Raw genomic sequence first — 17,357 nt, 5'->3', positions numbered from 1 at the left:
AAAGGGACCAGGTATGGTGGTCTACCCACACCAGTATTTTTTGTAGAACTTCTGGGATCCTAAGTTATAAAGAAATCTTCTGTAACAGCTGTGAGGTATGACAAGGAAACAAATAACTGTTTGCTTACTTAATGGCCATCAGTCTTTATGGTGCTTCTGGTTCATTTAAAGCTCAGGACTGAGATAAAGGTTGGCATTGACCATACAACAATCAGCTCTTGTATGTGGCCAATACAGTTGCTGGGGAACACAATGCCAATAGTTTCTATGTTGACACCAGCACCTGTTCTGTTTCTTAAGCAGGGTGGCTTCCGTGCAAACGACTCCTGTGAGTGTTCGCATCAACTGGATTCCAGTTTGCTCTGTAGAATTGAGCATAACAGACTCGTAAAAGAGATTTCCACATTCGTTGTAAAAAGAGCGTTTTGTCCACGTAGATACCAAGTATTCCTCTTGTCTTATGGATTAGTGACTTGGGTACTGCTAATGGGGCTAGAAGAGAGCAGGAATAATTTGAAATTGAGAGAGGGTTCCTCTTACTATTGTGAGGGACAGTGAGTACTTCACACACAGCTCTGATGCAGCATTTTGTTATAGTCAGTAAAGATCAGCAAACAGTCATAAGAGTTTATAGGGGTCTTGCTCAAATGCACATCTGATTGTTTTTATGTAATCCCCCTGCTGATTCCACAGGCATAACCACTGGTGTAAATCCATGATGGGATTTAATGTGATGATGGATAAACCCGGTTGTGTCTCAAAACTTTCTCCCTCCAAAGGAGACAGGGGAGCCACCAGTCCTGAACATGTCCCACTCATTTGGAGTATCACAGAAGATATTTTCAGCCTCTCCTATGTTGGGTGGCACAGAGGACATATTTTAAGGTTGCAGTAAGTTCTCATATACATTCTGAACTGTGGTGTAGGCCTGCTTTGGGCTCCAGGCTGCCTCCAAAATAATGCTGCTGGCTAAAGCCAGGTAAACCATTCCAAGTACAACAGGAGCAGCAACTACAGCTGGCTTTCCCATAACAATTTTGTTGCTGAATGAACACATACCTTTTCGCCCCGTGCAACTGAGATGAAGAGGAAGAGAAAGACAACTTTTGCATGTGGGTAGACTGCTGTCGTAATGAACACCTGAGCAAACTTTGCTATGTCCTATCTTGGCTATAACTCTGCACATGTGTCAAAACTTACAATGCCAAGAATTCTTTTAAGTTTGTTCTTCTACCTTCACCCGGCCAAAATACATTCCCTAGTTCTCCTCCAAATCATTTTAATTTAAATAAATGTAATGAAATCTCATATAAAATGATGGCACCTCTATTTTCTGAGAAGCATGACACTAAAATCCTGGTGGGGAGAGATAATTTCTCTGGGTAATTCTGGCTTAAGCAACCATCGGCCGTACCCACAGCTGCTCATATGTGCCCTGCGTCATCCCCTGCTTCATGCTGCCACAACTGCTTCCGTAGCTGGTTGAGGAACAAATCAGGAGCACAGATCCAGATGGAAAATAGCCCAGGGAAAAGGGATGAGGGAAGGAGTTTTCTGCCAGATCAGTTCCTCCATCTCATCTCAAATGCGTGTGTTTACACCCTGCAGCAATAATTGGAACAAATTCATCTGGGGAAAGGGGGCAGTCAGGGTGGTGACTGTTTAAACCAGTTTTACCACCCTCGATGAATACCAAGCTATTGCTTCAAAAAAGAAGCTCCTCCCAAAGTCCCCATTGTAAGGAAATGGTTTGATTTCCCTCAACTCCCATTTTAGTCTGTGTACTACTTGTTGCTGGAGCTTTGATGCTTGTCACAAGTGTGTCACCAGTCTGTCCCTGCCTATGCCTCTCCCTGCTGTCACCACTGCTCTGCCTTTCAAGGAACTTTTGTGGTCTGACTTGCAGAATAAAGGGTTTCTTGGGAAATGCCAAAGAGGAGGCAGGACGTAACACATGAATTGCCTATGTAATATGTGACTTCTCTGTGTGAGCACAGTCTTCCCAGTATTCCCTTCACTTTATTCCTCTGCCAGATTGTGTTTGGGCTGGACACTTTGTGCAGCACTGGCATGGTGCTGCAATTTGACGTAGTTTATTGCTTAACAGTTTCATAACCTCTTCTTTTCACTACTGGGTAGAAAAGAAGGGCTTTGATGAGGAGATTGCATTACAGGACCAGTTTTGTGAAGAAAAACAAGACTTGGAAACAAGGTTACACTACTACGTCTCATCCCAGCTTGTTTTTTACTAGACAGTCCTTCAGGGACACAGCATGGCAGTGCTAAAGCCAAACGCTCTGCCAGCATCTTTTCGAGGAACATAAGTTGCGTCCCCTGGCAGACGCTGTGGCAATGATTGTGCGTGAGGCTGACACCGATTAGGCTGCACCACGGGGCTCCCACCAGGCATTTCCTACAGCAGCGGGGCCAAAGGGTTGGGTATCACAGTAGTGGCAGTGATTGCTGCTGATGGCTGTTGGGGCTCTTCCCAGGCTAAGTCCGGTCCAAGCTTAGATGCCAGCAACTCCTGCTGTTTTGACATGAGCTTGATTAGACCGGCGCTACAGAGGATCACTAGACAGTACATGTGTGCCAGAGGCCATTGCTAGCAGACAGGATAATAAGATCTCTTCCAGGGGCTAATCCAGAGGTATTGTGAGCAGGTGTTTTGGTGTCCACTCCCCTGGCTATCACAGCATGACGGCTGGCTGTGGTATCCTTCACCGTCCTTTGCAGGCTTTCACTTTGGCTTTGGCCTCTCTGTGTGTAGTGTAAAGTGGGACCCTGGTTTGAGACAAGAATCAGCTCCACGCTGCTTCCTACCTCCCGAAGGGGCTTTCATGTCCTTCTCAGCCCTTTTCTTCATTGTCCCGGGGCCATTGGTCGCCTTTCAAACCTGTGAATCCGGAGTTTCCAGCCGAAATCTACACCTCTCAATGGGGTCAAGGAGACTGGCAGATGCAACTGGATATGCAAAGAGCCGGGGTCCTGACTAGGCTGCCGGAGCGAGGGTGGAGTGGGTGGCTGGCCTCCCCTTCCCATGTGCCTTGCCCTCTGCTTCCCGCTGCCCGGCGGTGCAGAGAGGAAAGGGCTCTGGTGGAGGCACGGCGGTGCCGGGCCACACTCGGGCCAGGCAGCCGGGAGGAGGCAGTTCCCGCTCCTGTGTGCCGGCACCCCGGCCCTGCGGCGGGTGAGGAGCGTGCCCTGCAGCAGCAGCGGGAGAGGGCTCGGGAATGGCTGTGGTTTGGGGCTGGCTCTGAAAGCGGCCCCGCCAGGCGCGCTGACACACAGGGCAGGTGAATGCAAACGCTGCCCGGGGCGGCAGCTTCCCGGGGGTGGGGCTGCTCCGGCACAGGTGGCTGGGCTGAGCCCGGGGTTCTGCGGAGCCTGGCGAGCCCTGCTGCAAACCCGAGCCCAAAGCAGGCAGTCTTCACCTGGGCACGGAGGTCACCTCCCTGAATATCAAGCTACTGCCCCCCCCCCCGCCACCACCATCACCACCAAGCGAGGCTGTCCGTGGCGGGCATGGACTGTCCGGGGAAGGAAGGCACCGGGGGAAGGAAGAGGAATTTGACCCTGCTAAGGAACAAGCTGTACATGGGGCAGAGGAGGAGGACGGAGCCCGTGGTGGAGAGCACCACCACCGCCGGGGACCACGGCAACTTGAGGAGGAGTCAGTCCGACAGGACAGAGTACAGCCAGAAATTGCAAGGTACTGGGGAAGCTTGTTTGGTGCTCTGCTGCCAGGGATGCTTGGACCTGGGGTGGTGCCTCCATGCTCTCCACGATGCAGCCGTCAGATAAAGAAGGGAATGGCAGGCTCTCCCCTTCCACACCCACAGCTGAAATGAGCAATGGCTCCTCTCACCCATGTGCCCCACTTCCAGACTATGAAATGTTTCCCCTGATTTTCCTAAATAGTGTTTTGTAGACGGGACACAAAATATAATGGGACGTTTTGGTGAGTTCCTGCAAAACTCGTATGCAACCAAAATCTTTTTCACTCACCAGACTGCATTTGCAGCACAAACAGTAATGTGAAAATAGGATGGCTCCATCCTATCTGTCTTTGGCTGTCGTATTAAGTGGGGTATGTGCCAAGTCATTAGAAGCATCAAGGACTTTTTTTTTTTTTTCTCAATTAAAAATATTGTGGTCTGTAAACTGTTGTGTTGATTGTGCAAGCCAGAACCAAAGTGTGTCCAAATACATGCTTGGATGGATATACTGATGCAAATTATACCATTCTGTGATTATGGAGAGAGTTGCTTTTCAAATAACCAAATTGCATATGGACCACAAATTGTGGTAAAGTATGTCAGTACTGGGCTTGTCAATCAAAAATTAAATGTAATGCCACAAATTGAGGAAAAGCATGAAGAATGTGAATGGCAGTTTCAGGGAGTGCTCTGGAATACCAACTGATGAATTTCTGTGGGTTTCCAGGGTCTTGAACAACAGGGCTTGAGTATTATTATACTCTAAGTGTGTATTACTAATAGTGCTATAACTGCTTAGTGACAGTCATTCTTGCAACCATAATCCTTTATGAGGAAATAAAATAGAAAAATACTTTGGATTGCTGTATTGTGGTTTTGATGCACTTAATTAGGAAGTAGCATTGCTTCAGAGAGACAATAAAAGCAGAAAATAAAATAATAAGCCTGAAAATAATAGGTTTTCTATGGGGACTGCATATGCTGAGAACAGAGAGGTTCATCAGTTGTGCTATTCCTTCCTCATGATAGCTAATCAATGCAAAGGTGAAAAATACTCAGTTAAATCAGGCCCACGATTCAGGAATCTGGCAGAGGTGTTTCAGGGTACAAGCATGGATCGCTGTGGCAAGCTCCTGGCACATGTCCTGTCAAAACAGCAGATTTTAACTCGTGAATGGGGTTGGCCAGGGGAGGTCAAGGTTATCAGAGCAGTATCCAGCAAAATGGAGTGAAATCTTTCTGTCCTGTGTCAGCCATATTCAAACCATGAATTGTCTCCTGTTTAAAATCTGGAGCAGAGGCGGTGGGGAAGCCCAGGAAGTCATGGCAGAGTATGAGGTTATGTTTATGGCAGCAGTCCAAGGAGACAGTAAATCCAGCTTTACAGCTTCTGCCACCTGCTGAGACTGCTAGGGCCACGTATTGCAAAGCACGGTCTGGTATCAGCTCACTCTGTTTGCTTGCATTTGTTTGAGAAAAACAGTCACGGGTTAACAAGGTACCCGCGGGCTTTGCAATGGATTAGAAGTTGCCTGTCCTCACAGTGAAAATACAAAGGCGGTAGAAATTCCTATAAAGTATATTTGCAGTCGCCGTAGAAATGCAGTTGTGTGCCAAGGCCTGACCTGGATCGAATTTTTCTGAGGTAGATGTGCCTGAATCTGATAAAGATCACGGATCCCGGACCTAATGTTGGCTACCTGCCAACACTGATGATGTGCTGTGGTTGTACACCTTTATAATCTGCATTTTTCTCGTAGCACTTGGACGCAAAGTAGCTTTCTGCAAGGTGAGGGAAGTGGGTTTGCTCAAATGGAAGCTTTTGAGCTTTCCATTCTTGTTAGGAAAACCCAGCAACTCTGCTGGTGGCAGCTAGTTTGTTGTGTGTCGCCTGGTCGGGATTTTCTGATCACCCTAGAGTGATAAATGCTTTGTAAAAAGATACAAATGGTAATTTACACTTGCTTCCAATAGGAATTGTATGAAAAGCTCTGTGTTTAGTTGCCTTTCTTCTATAGTCTCCTGTTAATATGTTCTCTAACACATAATCTACAGACCTGGGGTAGGAATTAGCACAGACAAGGATGTGTAAGAGAGATGCAACAGCAGCAAGCCCTGCAGAAGGAAATCTGTGTGTGGGGCAGGTTTCCACAGTTAAAAGTCAGGGGCTGCAGGACCCCGATCTGTGTTAGTGGCAGGCAGCCTAGGACCAAGGTGTCTTTAACACACCCCGGCGCCTACATCAGCACTGCAGTGCATTTGTGCAAGGTGAAGCACGGTTGAGGCACCTCTCAAGGGCCCTTCCAGCCCCCTGCAAACTCTGAAAGTTTCCCTGGGCAGGAACCGGGCTGTTGCCTTCCACAGACATTTCCAGCAGCTCTGAAGCACATGCTCAAAATGCAACTCAGTCTGGTGGAAATAGAGGCCCCAAATAAAAGCCTATGAAGAAAACAAAACAAAAAGCCCAAGAGAGCAAGCAGTCAGGCATAAAAACTCCTAGGAATTCAATTTCTGCGCTTGGATTTCTTTTAAGTTTTGTTTTATATAGTAAACCAATGTTTTCTATGAAGAGTGAGAAAGGCTCTCACTCTAGATCTCCAGGGTAATCGTAGTGGTTTGTTCTGTCAGTCTACAAACGGCATTGCACAATTGCATTGCCAAAGGTGAAAACTTCTGCAAGCGTTTTTCACTTTAAAATTAAGGATTCTTAAGACACAAGGAGCATTTTCATGGTTAATGACTATAGTAGACGCTTCTATTCAATAGCTTATCTGGTGTGAATGGCCATGCAACGCTTCTGACTTTACTCCTTTTAAAAAGGAAATAAGATGCAAAGTAACTCTCATATTCTCAAGGAGTTTGCAAACATTCGTGCCTGTACTTCAGCTCATCCTGTGAGATAACCGAGTGCCTGCCAGCCCCGTTTCAGATAGGGGAAAATAAGGTGATTGCCATCAAATGCCAGGTTCATGATAATACCATGCAGTCGTTTAGAATTCGGATTGTACTTGCATACTTGGAAGAGTCCAGGATACCTTGATCGGGCCATATATATTTCTTCCATCAATTGGGCATCACTTTTCCGAAGAGGGAGGAGTGGAGTTGAGGAATATATATTCGCTAGCATCTGTGGTGGAGATGCAGAAATAATATCAAGGATCATTTTAAGTGCTAAGGAAGAGCTCCTGTGACATTTCTATGCATTGCTCTGCTCTACATTCACTAGGAAATTCTGCAAGTATGTTCTTTCAAGAGAAATGAAGAAGTTGCAAAACAAAAAGTGATATTTAGCATCTCTATTTTCAAATGTATTATCTGTAGCTGTTTAGCTGGTAGGAGTTATCTTTCTACAGTGAAAATCCATCAGTAGCAGCTTTAAAAGTAACTATATTAATATTTATGTATTGTATGAATGTTGGGATCAGTCTTTGAACTAACCCAAAGCTTCCAGTCTCTGAGTACCTGTGTATTTCGATAAAAGGAGTTTACTTGATGCAGTTCTTGGCACATAAATGTTTGCAAGATCAGGGCAGATTAACATACAGTATGTAATGGGGATAGATGCTAGTAACTAAAAAGGGCACACCATGAAAAGGCATTCAAAGTATAGTTCACTGTCTATTAGGTTTTGGGCAGATTGCTGTTATTTGTTAATAATTGTATGCCAAACCTGTGCTTGCTGTGAAAAATCAGCTATAGACAGTGGTGGTCTTCCTGAAGGAATGAGAGATCACATTTGCAGTGCTCAGCGGGACAATTCATGCCTCAAAAAAGCACCTTGTCTTACAAATTATTCCGTATTAACTCCCTTACAACTTTGGCTAGAAATGGGTTAACTGCCCCGGTAAATGATTTGCACACACTTCAATTTAAAATGCATCAGGGACATACCTGTATTAGATAGTGATTCAAATCACACAGCTACCACAATACCCTGCCTCAGAGCTCATGTCTGAACCCTGAATGCTGTGTGTTTTCTCTGTCTAATGTAGTTATGAGAAATAAGTAAGACCAGTAAAGGTGCAGAAACCAGCAAAATTATACAAATTCTTGGAAAGCTACTATCGCTTGGTATACAAAGGCCCAGTCAGAGGCAACTCATCCCCCTTTGCTCCACCTCAACCAGGGCACCTTTCTCCATCCCATCATACTCCGTGCTTGCAGAGCACACCACTCCTTCCTGCATGGGCTGCCCATGCTCTCAGCTTCTTGCACCTCCCACCAGGTGTAAAGATCCACTGTGCCACTCCCCAGTTCCTTATTTGCTTTGTGCTGGACTAACTAATTTTCTATGGACTACAATGCAGATAATATCTTATTTCACTGCAGAATGTATTGATCCGTGGAGCGGCTGGTTTGCCTAAGTAGAGTAAAGGAGTAAAATTTCAGATTATTTCCTGAAGTGCAGGAGATGGCTTGATGAAAATTCTCCCCCCTGTGCCCTGTGATGAGAAGTCACGATCTAACAAATACTTCTATTTTCTCCCATGCAAATTTAGGCTCGGGGGATCTAGTTCTGCTAGCCTGTGCTGCAATAAAGCTGGAGTTATTCCTTGAACTTACTGCAGTGTCTGTCAGGCTGGGAAGCGAGCTCATCTTTTCAAAGCAGAATCCATTTTGTGCCGCACTGTTTGCACAGCACTTAGCACAACCAAGCCTTGCTGTGGGGCTGAGGACTTTTCGGAGCTCCCACAGCAGAACTGGGAACTGCAGCTGAAGGGAAGACTGGGACACAAGGAGGGTTACAGATCCTCCTCTGAGCATATTAGCAAACATTTTATTAAATGGGGTATTCTGCATTGTGGGCCACACCGTCCACAGTTCATACAGCTAATCCATGCCAAATCTTGAGGTGCTTGTGTCCTGGATGAAGCTGTTCAGGCACAGCCCTTCCTCAGTTCCTGCTTTATTCACATATTAGCTCAGTGCCACAGGAATGGTGCATTTATACCGGTATGTGACACCCTGGAAAGGTTTATTTGTAAGTATTGGTGCTAACAATAAGGGCATTCTTCTGTCACCTGATGATAAGCTTTCTTCCCTTCCACCGCGGTCACATGGGAGCTCTCTGTAGTCCTGTCAGCACACACATAATTAGAGCGGTCTGCTGTCAAGGAGTGGAAGAAAGAACCTGCGTGTTGAATGTAAATATTCTCTGTACCTTATGGAACAGAAAAATGATCAAAGATTGAATGACCTAATTGCACGGAAGTCTCTGATACAGATTTTATAAGCAAACCTGTTGCCCAGGAATACGGGTGCAAGGTCATTCTGGTCCTGCAGTGTTTTCCTCCTGGGTTCAGAAAAGGGATTTTTTGCATGTGTTGCTCACAGCCTGTGCACGGCAGATCTGCTCTTGAACAATGCTGCTGTTAAATGCCTCTCAGCAAAATAAATGGTCTTCCTCAAGTGCCTCCCAATACTTTTCTGTTTCAATGCCCAACTTGGTCTCCAGTGGTCTAATTCGCACCATGTTTGGACCACATGGTGGGGATTGTAAGGACACCCCATGTGGCTCCTCACAAGGGGAGTGGCATCTGGAGTAAAACTCTTGTGTGTTATCTAATGTGATGCACTTTGTCTGCACATAGAATCACACTCCATCCCTCCCCACTGCTTGTCCTGTTTCAGTCTCCCTCACTTCCACACATCCCAGTCTCAGTGCCCTGCAGCCTTCCCAGCACTTGCAGTGGATGCAGAGGTGTAGAGAACAGAGCCAGAGCGACAGCGTGAGGAGGGAGAGGAAAGCTGCCACGGCAGCAGTCTCTGGGCTTGGCTGCCTGCATTTCATTCCCAAATCCAGCTGATAAAAGCCGGTGTATGTTCCCGTGTGTAATAGCTAGGTTATCTGAGGGTACAGGCTATCTGAGGACTTGCTTTCACAGAGGAATAATTTATCCAGGGTGATACAAGACTCATGTTTCACATGTGAAAACACAGTAATTCTGTAATTTGTTTGTTATACCTTGATAACTTATGCCTTCACCAGTCCCTTGTGTCAGGCAAAATCCTCGTATCTGCACAGTGCAAGTGCAGAACTCGTGTTCCTTTGGCACCTTTCAAAGGCTGCCTAGGTAGCAAAAAGGTCTGTAACTCACTCCAAGTACCAACATCACCGTACTTGTTCCTATATTCTGTGCTAGTACCTTTGGTTCCACACAAGAAGGAAGCACTGGGTGGGGAGAAATCTGGGTCCCCACACCAAGGGCAAACGTAACATCCAGAATATCTTACCTGGGAGGAAGGATGGATAGAACAGACCTCTTGGAGTTGCTCACTCTCTAGGCATGGAAACCAAGGAGATTTATGCACAGAGATCTTGCAGGCCTGCTATGGCTGCACCTCTGGTCGCTTGCTGTGGGTCCCTGTAGTGAACGAGTGAAATGTGAGGAATATTTCTCCATTACCTCTTCAAAGATTAAGGTTTGAAAACTAAAATATTAAATTACCTTTAACAAAAACATTAGAAACTGCATTATTTTAGAAAATGAGGCATCCTGTTGAAAGTTATTAATAGCGCATGTAGTTAGTTGATACATTAAGCAGGCAGCAGACTTTTGATACACCAGAGGAGTGAGCAGCAAACTTTTGATACCTTAACCGAGCAAGCAGCAAACTTTTTGATACAGCAGGAAGCCAGCCAATGAGCTTTAGGAAGTGGATGTGACGATTGCTACTCTCAAAACCCTCTAAAAGCAAATGCCTAAGCTGTCACGGGGCGGGGGGGGCTGCGCTGCGAGAATCTACACAGTGCTGGAATCTTTGCTGTCTGTGCTGTCCTTCGCTGTCCTGGCTGCTCCGATGAGGCTGCCCATGCTGCCCGTCCCGCTCTGGTCCTGCTGCTGTGGCCCTGCTCCCTCGCTGGGTCACTGGACAGCTCTTGGAGAGCCTTCGCCAGAGAAAGACCCCTTGCACCCACACGGATCTTCCCCATCGCACTCCATAAGCCAGCGCTGGACCCATGGTGGTGGTAACCCCTTTCCTGTGCTTCTTGTAATTATTCTGGCGTTCCCCTACTTCTCTGATTTTTCTCTTTCTTTCCTCTTTTATGAAAAATAAAGTTACATTGTCATTTCGGGTCCCAACATTTAACCTCGTTTGTGTTCTAATCTCGCTTTCAGGTGTGTTTAGAACCTGGTTCCTTTCTGCAGCTGTGGATTGAGGCAAGCGTGCCTCTCCTCCCTTTAAGCGGATTGGAACAGTCCCCCAGTACCTCCCCTGGGCCTAGAAGAGAGCTGCTCCATTTGCACATTGCAAGCTCTCTTCCTCCATGCTCTCACCACATTGTGGGATGTCTCCATCTGGGGGACATATTTAGACTTCACACTTGAAAAAACTGTTTTTCTAAGACATGTGGCTTTTTCCTGTCATCACATAATGAACCTCTTGTTTCATACAACCAGAGCCATGTACTTCAGTACACAGCTGAAAAACCCAAGTCATCTCCAAAGGAATGACCTCCAGAAAGGCAACTCCTGCAGATAGGTGACATCACAAAAGTATTAATTACAATTGCCTTCTACTTTTTATTCTTATGTCTTGTAAAAGTACCAGTTAGTTTTTTGTAAACTGGGATTAAGGCAATGGTTTGAATAACTATTCAACAGACTACTTTTTCATTTTTCTATACCTGGTATCTCTGAGGACGAATGAGTCAAATTCTTACTGCAGCAGTTAATCCTCAGGGATGTCTTTTCCTGCTAATCCTCTCTTCAACTGTTCCAGGGCTGGTACACATTACCAGGTAGAAATGAGTCTGATTGTATTCCAGATATGCACTCACTGTTTGTGCATTCATTAAACTTGCACTTACTCCACAAGGATTTCAGTAAACTACTAATGTTCTCAAAGTGGTCAAAAGCAATCAGCTGAACATGAAATCATACATTTTGGCTGTAATCATCACTTCAAGATCTTGCTGTAGCATTCTATAGAGACAGATATGCCTGAAATGAAAAAGTGAATGTATTGAGTGAAAATGGAAAATTATATTACATTTAACAAAAGGAAACATTTATTAAAAAGCATGTTTTCCATAAGGAAACAGCGTCTAACTGGTATTTCTCATGATTATTTCTTCCTTTTGAGAACAGTTTTTCTTTCCTGGCATTATTATCTATCATGAAATAATGATAATAGATGAGCCCTGACATAATTCAAGAATCAAATTTGATCAGGGCTTTCTAATGACACAAACTGAGCGAACAGCCTCTCAAGGGATTGTGACTTCCAGCCTGAAGTGAAATACAGTGGCTTTATTTTTGCTCATATAATGGCCTCCCTTGCCACAAGTATAAAAGATTAGAAAGTTCTTTTGTACAGCATCTTGTGTTTACCTTAAAATTCCTTCTGATATCGTATCATCTGCATCTGAGACAAAACTACACTTCTGAGATCTTCCTCTCTGTGCGTTTTCAGGAGTTGCCCAGAACTCTTCACACAGAGTTACATGCATGCACACATTTTCACACCCAGTCTCAAGAAAAATCCTGATTTTGGTGCAAAGCTAAAATAGAAATGGATTGTTCGTGTGGTTCCTTGTGAATTTATAAATGTGTTTATATACTGTAAGTTTTTGGAAGAAAACATACCTGCTGCTTTAGCATGTCAGCAGCAGGCAAGGTGATCCCATTCTACAACCCTAGCAGGAAATTTCTCCAAGGGAGCTGTGAGGTCATACTGATACCTGTTTTGCTCTCCTCATCACTAAAGGGCAGAGTCTGTAATATCCAGCACACAGCACCTTTGGTGGATGAACTCTGCAGCAGTGCAAGCTCTTGTGCAGTTCATGCACTCACACCAGCACAAACTCATCAGGGCAAGGTTAAGCCTAGAATTCTTTTGATAGCAAAGGCCTTGCAGAGGGGAGACATCCTCTTTATGTTTCTGTTTTAATGCCTCTGCACAAACTTGAGGACAAAATGTTCATGCCTATGTTATACACAAACTTCAAGGCCAAAAAGCTCCAAGCTGAAAAGTGTATCTAAATACAAACAAGTTGGAGAAAACAGCTCCTCTACTCCTCTGCCTTCCATCCCCCCACCCAGGTCTGTTTAGGTTCTTTGTCCTCACTGTTTAAAACTAGTGGTGTAGAGACAGAGCTGCAGTCCCAAAGGCAGCTATTTAAAACTATCTGTGGTCACATCAGTCTCACTTGAAAACCTGGTGAGAGAATCATTAATAACAAACCTGTCCTTTCTGAATATCAGTGGTCAGCATAATTGTAGAAGGGGTGGGCAAAGATGATACATCGGATCTATTGTATTTTACACCTCTTGTCAGAAGATGGCTCAAAGCCCTCTGTTCTAAATGCTGCTTGGCTCCCACAAGTCCAGTTACGGGTTATCCTCTGCAGCCTTGGCTGGTATTGGTGGGTATATGGACAAGCTGCGCTGTTCAATGCTCACTGGAGTGCTCGTGACCTTACCCTTAGCAATCAATTCAAATAACTGCAATATAATCAGTGAGTAAAGCACCTGATGCTGCTTGTTATTACCTCCTTCAGTACAGTCCCTACAAGAAGCTGACATGAAGGTGTAGCAGTCTGATTGTCAGCAGAGATTCCCATCCTTTGCTGCTATGCAATAAAAGCTAGTGCTGTCAAAGCTCAGCCTGAGTGATGCAGACTTGAGCATGCTAATGATATGTCCATCTTTGTTGGTACCCTGCACCATCTTGTGGCTAGAAGAAAAACACCAGAATAGCCTCTGAAGTATTTGACTTGTTTCGTTTTGTTTTTGGGTTTTGTGTGTGTGTTTATTAATGAAAAATACAAATTGTCAGTGTGCACAGGTAAAATTCAGTGCCCTTTTTACAGCTGACATGGATCTCTGCAGGCTGGCTTAGAGACCAGCAAGTGGGAAGACCATCATTAGAGATAAGTAGGTGGTGTGCAGGTCCTGTAATGTACATAAATTATCCATCTGTGGAAGAGTCACTTGGATTTTCATGTATTTGAAACAAATCACATATCCTAGGTGTCAAGTTCTGAAAAACTTGAATGTCCTAAGAGAATGTCCTAATCCAAATGATCTCTGTTGTCCCAAGAAAGGGTTGTTATTGATCACTAAATGTTTTCCCATATTCTCCTGGAATTCCTTTGTCTCTTTCAAAAATTATTTTTAAACAGAGCTGAAGGATTCATCATCATTGTTAGTAACATTGTCTTCACTTGAAAGTTTGTCATCCAGTACTTGCAGTCCTCAATTTCCCATGAAAAGACTCAGCGTTACATTGTACAGAACAAAGGTTACTATTGTGAAGTTTCTTATGGTAAACAGCCTTTTTATTTCATAGGAGCACATTTTTTCCATCCTCCAAATCATAATAGATGTCAGACCACGACTGTGTTCTCAAAGGAGTGGAAGGGCATCAACTATCCTTGAATTTCAGTGTGACAAGAATCAGACTTTCCCATGCTCCATAGAAAATTTCTGCATGATACATAACATCTAAGCCAGGGGAGCCAATGATGGGTTATCCCCTTAACGCCAAATGGATGAGTTGCTTTGGCATACCCATGTCCACTTTTAGAAGGAGGAGATGGGATGTCACTCAGCCTGATTTGGGTTTGTCATTTCTTATGCTTTTTTTCCTGCTTGCCATGGCTATTTGTCCACCACCCACAGTCATGCAGGGCAAGCTGGGCGAGCATATGGAATTATGACACTCCTCACGTATCTCTCCCTTTTTTTAAACAGAAAAAATGGCTCCACAGGTGGTGTCCTCAACTCCTGCGACCCCGCTGCAGGAGGATGAAGAAGAAGTCAGCAGGCGCATGATGGCCAGGAGGGTGAAAATCATCGCAGAGCTCATGCAGACAGAGAAGGACTATATCAGCGACCTGGATCTCTGCATCAAGGAAGTGATTCAGCCCCTGAGAAACAAGCAGGTGAGTGCTGGGGGCAGAGGAGGAGGCGGTGATGCCAAGGTGTCAACTCAGCCACGTTCTGCTTGCAGGCAGTCTCCATGCAAGCACAAGTGACAGCACAACAGTGACGTGGTGCTGGGAGCGGGTCTGGAGCCAGAGCTCTGGAACTTGAGGGGTTAGGGCTCTGGGCAGGAGAGTGGAAGGTCAGATATGCTCCTGACCACTTGTGCTGCACTTGGGTAAAGCCTGCATCGAGGTACTTGTCCAGAGATCAGCTAGGATATTACATCCCTGCCTGTGGGCTGCTGTAGCAGCTTCCAGCTCTCCCTTCTGCTCTGTAGTTATAACCCTTGTTACATGCCACGGCAGATGTTTATTGGTACCTCCAAAATGAAGTTTCTGTCCACAATAGAGACTGGAATGGCATGAACCTCTGCATCAAGATTAAATTCAATTGTTAAGATAAGTTTATCCATCCTTTCAGACAGCTGTGGTGGATAAATACCATGCTTGACAGGCTAGTGAAGACTTGGGAAATTTGTATTCCATACAAAAGAAGTACATTTAAGAAAGAAGGCTCATAAACTACCTTTCATGGGAAAAATATTATTAGGCCAATGATACCTGTTTTTTTTTTCTCCTGAGACTTCAAAGAGCACCATTTCCTCAACAGTATTTCAATTTGGAGAAAAATGGTGCTGAGAATAAAGGAGATTGTCCAGAGAAAGATTTGTGTTTGTGAGACCTGAAACATACCATTCACAGAGGCTGCACAAATGACATCTGCTGCAAAAATAGAATAAAAATAATTTTAAACAGACCTTAACCCACATATTCTTTATGTAGGGTTTTGAATTTAACTGATGACAAAATACAAGTGCAGAGGCCAAAGTGTCTTTAGATGACATTGGCAGTGCCCCTCAACCTGTGCTGTTAAAACTCCTGTGGGACCTTCTTGCTTTCCTAAAACTCTGTCAGAATTTGTTCCAACCCATTTTCAGAAGAGCTGGCATCTGCTAACGTAACTCTAAGGAGTTGTTGACTTCTTCCTCCCTCACTCATTCATCCACTTAGAAGTAGACTTCACTTGACTTCCTCTCCAGCCTGGCCAGCACCGAACAAGAGAATTCCCTGGTTGAACTTGCTGGGATTTTTTGACAAATGTGCCATATTCCATCATGCTTTTTCATCCAACTGAAAACATTCTTTTTGATTCTGTCCTTTGTCCCTGTGTTGATGGTGGAAGTGTCCATGCACAATGTATTTCCAAATACTACATTTGGAAATGTAGACATGCTGGGGAGAAAGTCAGAAGTCCTGTGCTAGATGTATACAGGAAAAGTAATTTAGAGATTATAACTGTGTTAATTTAATAACCTCTGCATTTTTGAAAGGCTTTTAGGGATGTTATATGTTTCTAATGCTAGCTCTCCAATAAACTACCATATTGAAAGTTTGTAATGTGTTTAGAAAATTGGTCTAGCAATGGATCTGTTTCATATTTCCAAGTGGATAAAACATATTTTAGCCCCTATAATGCTTATAAAGAAATTAACTGCATCAGTACTGAAAGCATATTTCTGATTTTGTTACAATAGCATGCAATTTGATCCTCCTGGCATCTGGTAAGCTGCTATGTAAATCAGCAATTCCCTTCCAAATGGAGAGGTAGGTTCAGAGAGTATTGATATGGGTAATGAAATCGGTCTTTTCTTTGTTCTCAGTATGAGCTCATTACCAGTGGTTATCTCCAATGGTCCCCAAATAGTAACAATTTCCCTGCTGGGCAATGAAAAGTATATGTCCTGGAAATCTTTCACTTCCTCTGAAATGAATAGGGACACAGAACAGGACCAAATTCGCAGAGAACACAACCAAATTTTCTGTTGGTAGAAATTGATACAATTCCCTACAGTCCATGTAGTGTGCCCAGGCTCTGTAAGAAGTCCTTTAGGTCGTATTTATATCTGGAATTCTAAATGTGTTTGTTTTAGTGGAAGTTATATGATCTTGACTTTGGATTTATAGGACAACTAACTTAAAATGGCACCAAATATCTAGATGTCTTTGTACCCGGTAGCTGGCACCACAGTGCCATGCTCTCAGTTTATGTAGTGGCCTCTGATGGTGAGTGGTAATCAGGGAATCAAACCCACTGTCAACTATTGTTTTCCCCAGTGGGAAAGTAAACAAACATTTCAAAGCCAGCTAAGGATCTTTTCTTTATTCAGATGATAATATTTATTTCCTTCCTAAGTAAACAGTTTCAGATAAGGGCTAGTTCAAAATAAGGTTAAAAACACTTGATAACATACCCTTTGTCAACTGCATCAACCATATTATACTAATGTGATAATGGTGTACGTGTCCTTGAAGTCACAAGGAGGATGTTTATATGAGGTTTCGCAGAAGTGGTGCTTCCTGGAGTGTTAACACTCAGGCCATAGCAGGAGAAGCTGTGTAATACACAACGTCCTTCTTTATCCTTTGTCAGTAGCTGCTTAATATTTGTATTCCGTTAGATTGCTCGCTTTGACGTGGATGGCTTGTTTAGCAACATTGAATTGGTCCATCAACTATCAGCCAAACTGCTGTCATTGTTGGAAGAAGCCACAACAGATGTGGAACTACCCATGCAAATAATAGGTATGTTTACTGTCCTCTTGAGTTCTACAAAGCTCTACGTGAAAGAATAAACATAACACTCTCCTGTCCTCTACTCTCATCAGACTTAACTGGTACCCCTCTCAGAGGCTGGCATGCTAGAA

General features: G+C 44.3%; 1 protein-coding gene across 1 annotated transcript in view; it reads left to right on the top strand.

The window, feature by feature from the left end:
- Positions 1 to 3,522: 3,522 nt before the first annotated feature.
- Positions 3,523 to 17,357, top strand: part of ARHGEF38 (Rho guanine nucleotide exchange factor 38) — a 39,950-nt gene continuing 26,115 nt past the window's right edge. The window contains exons 1-3 of the mRNA XM_066317849.1: positions 3,523 to 3,712; positions 14,420 to 14,610; positions 17,112 to 17,235. Of these exons, the coding sequence (XP_066173946.1) occupies positions 3,526 to 3,712; positions 14,420 to 14,610; positions 17,112 to 17,235 (502 nt within the window). The 5' untranslated portion in view covers positions 3,523 to 3,525. The remainder of the gene's footprint in view (positions 3,713 to 14,419; positions 14,611 to 17,111; positions 17,236 to 17,357) is intronic.

This window comes from Sylvia atricapilla, chromosome 4 (genome assembly GCF_009819655.1).
Source record: "Sylvia atricapilla isolate bSylAtr1 chromosome 4, bSylAtr1.pri, whole genome shotgun sequence".
Classification (NCBI taxonomy): domain Eukaryota; kingdom Metazoa; phylum Chordata; class Aves; order Passeriformes; family Sylviidae; genus Sylvia; species Sylvia atricapilla.
Note: the sequence above shows the minus strand (reverse complement) of the source record. Positions and strands in the feature narration are given on the sequence as shown.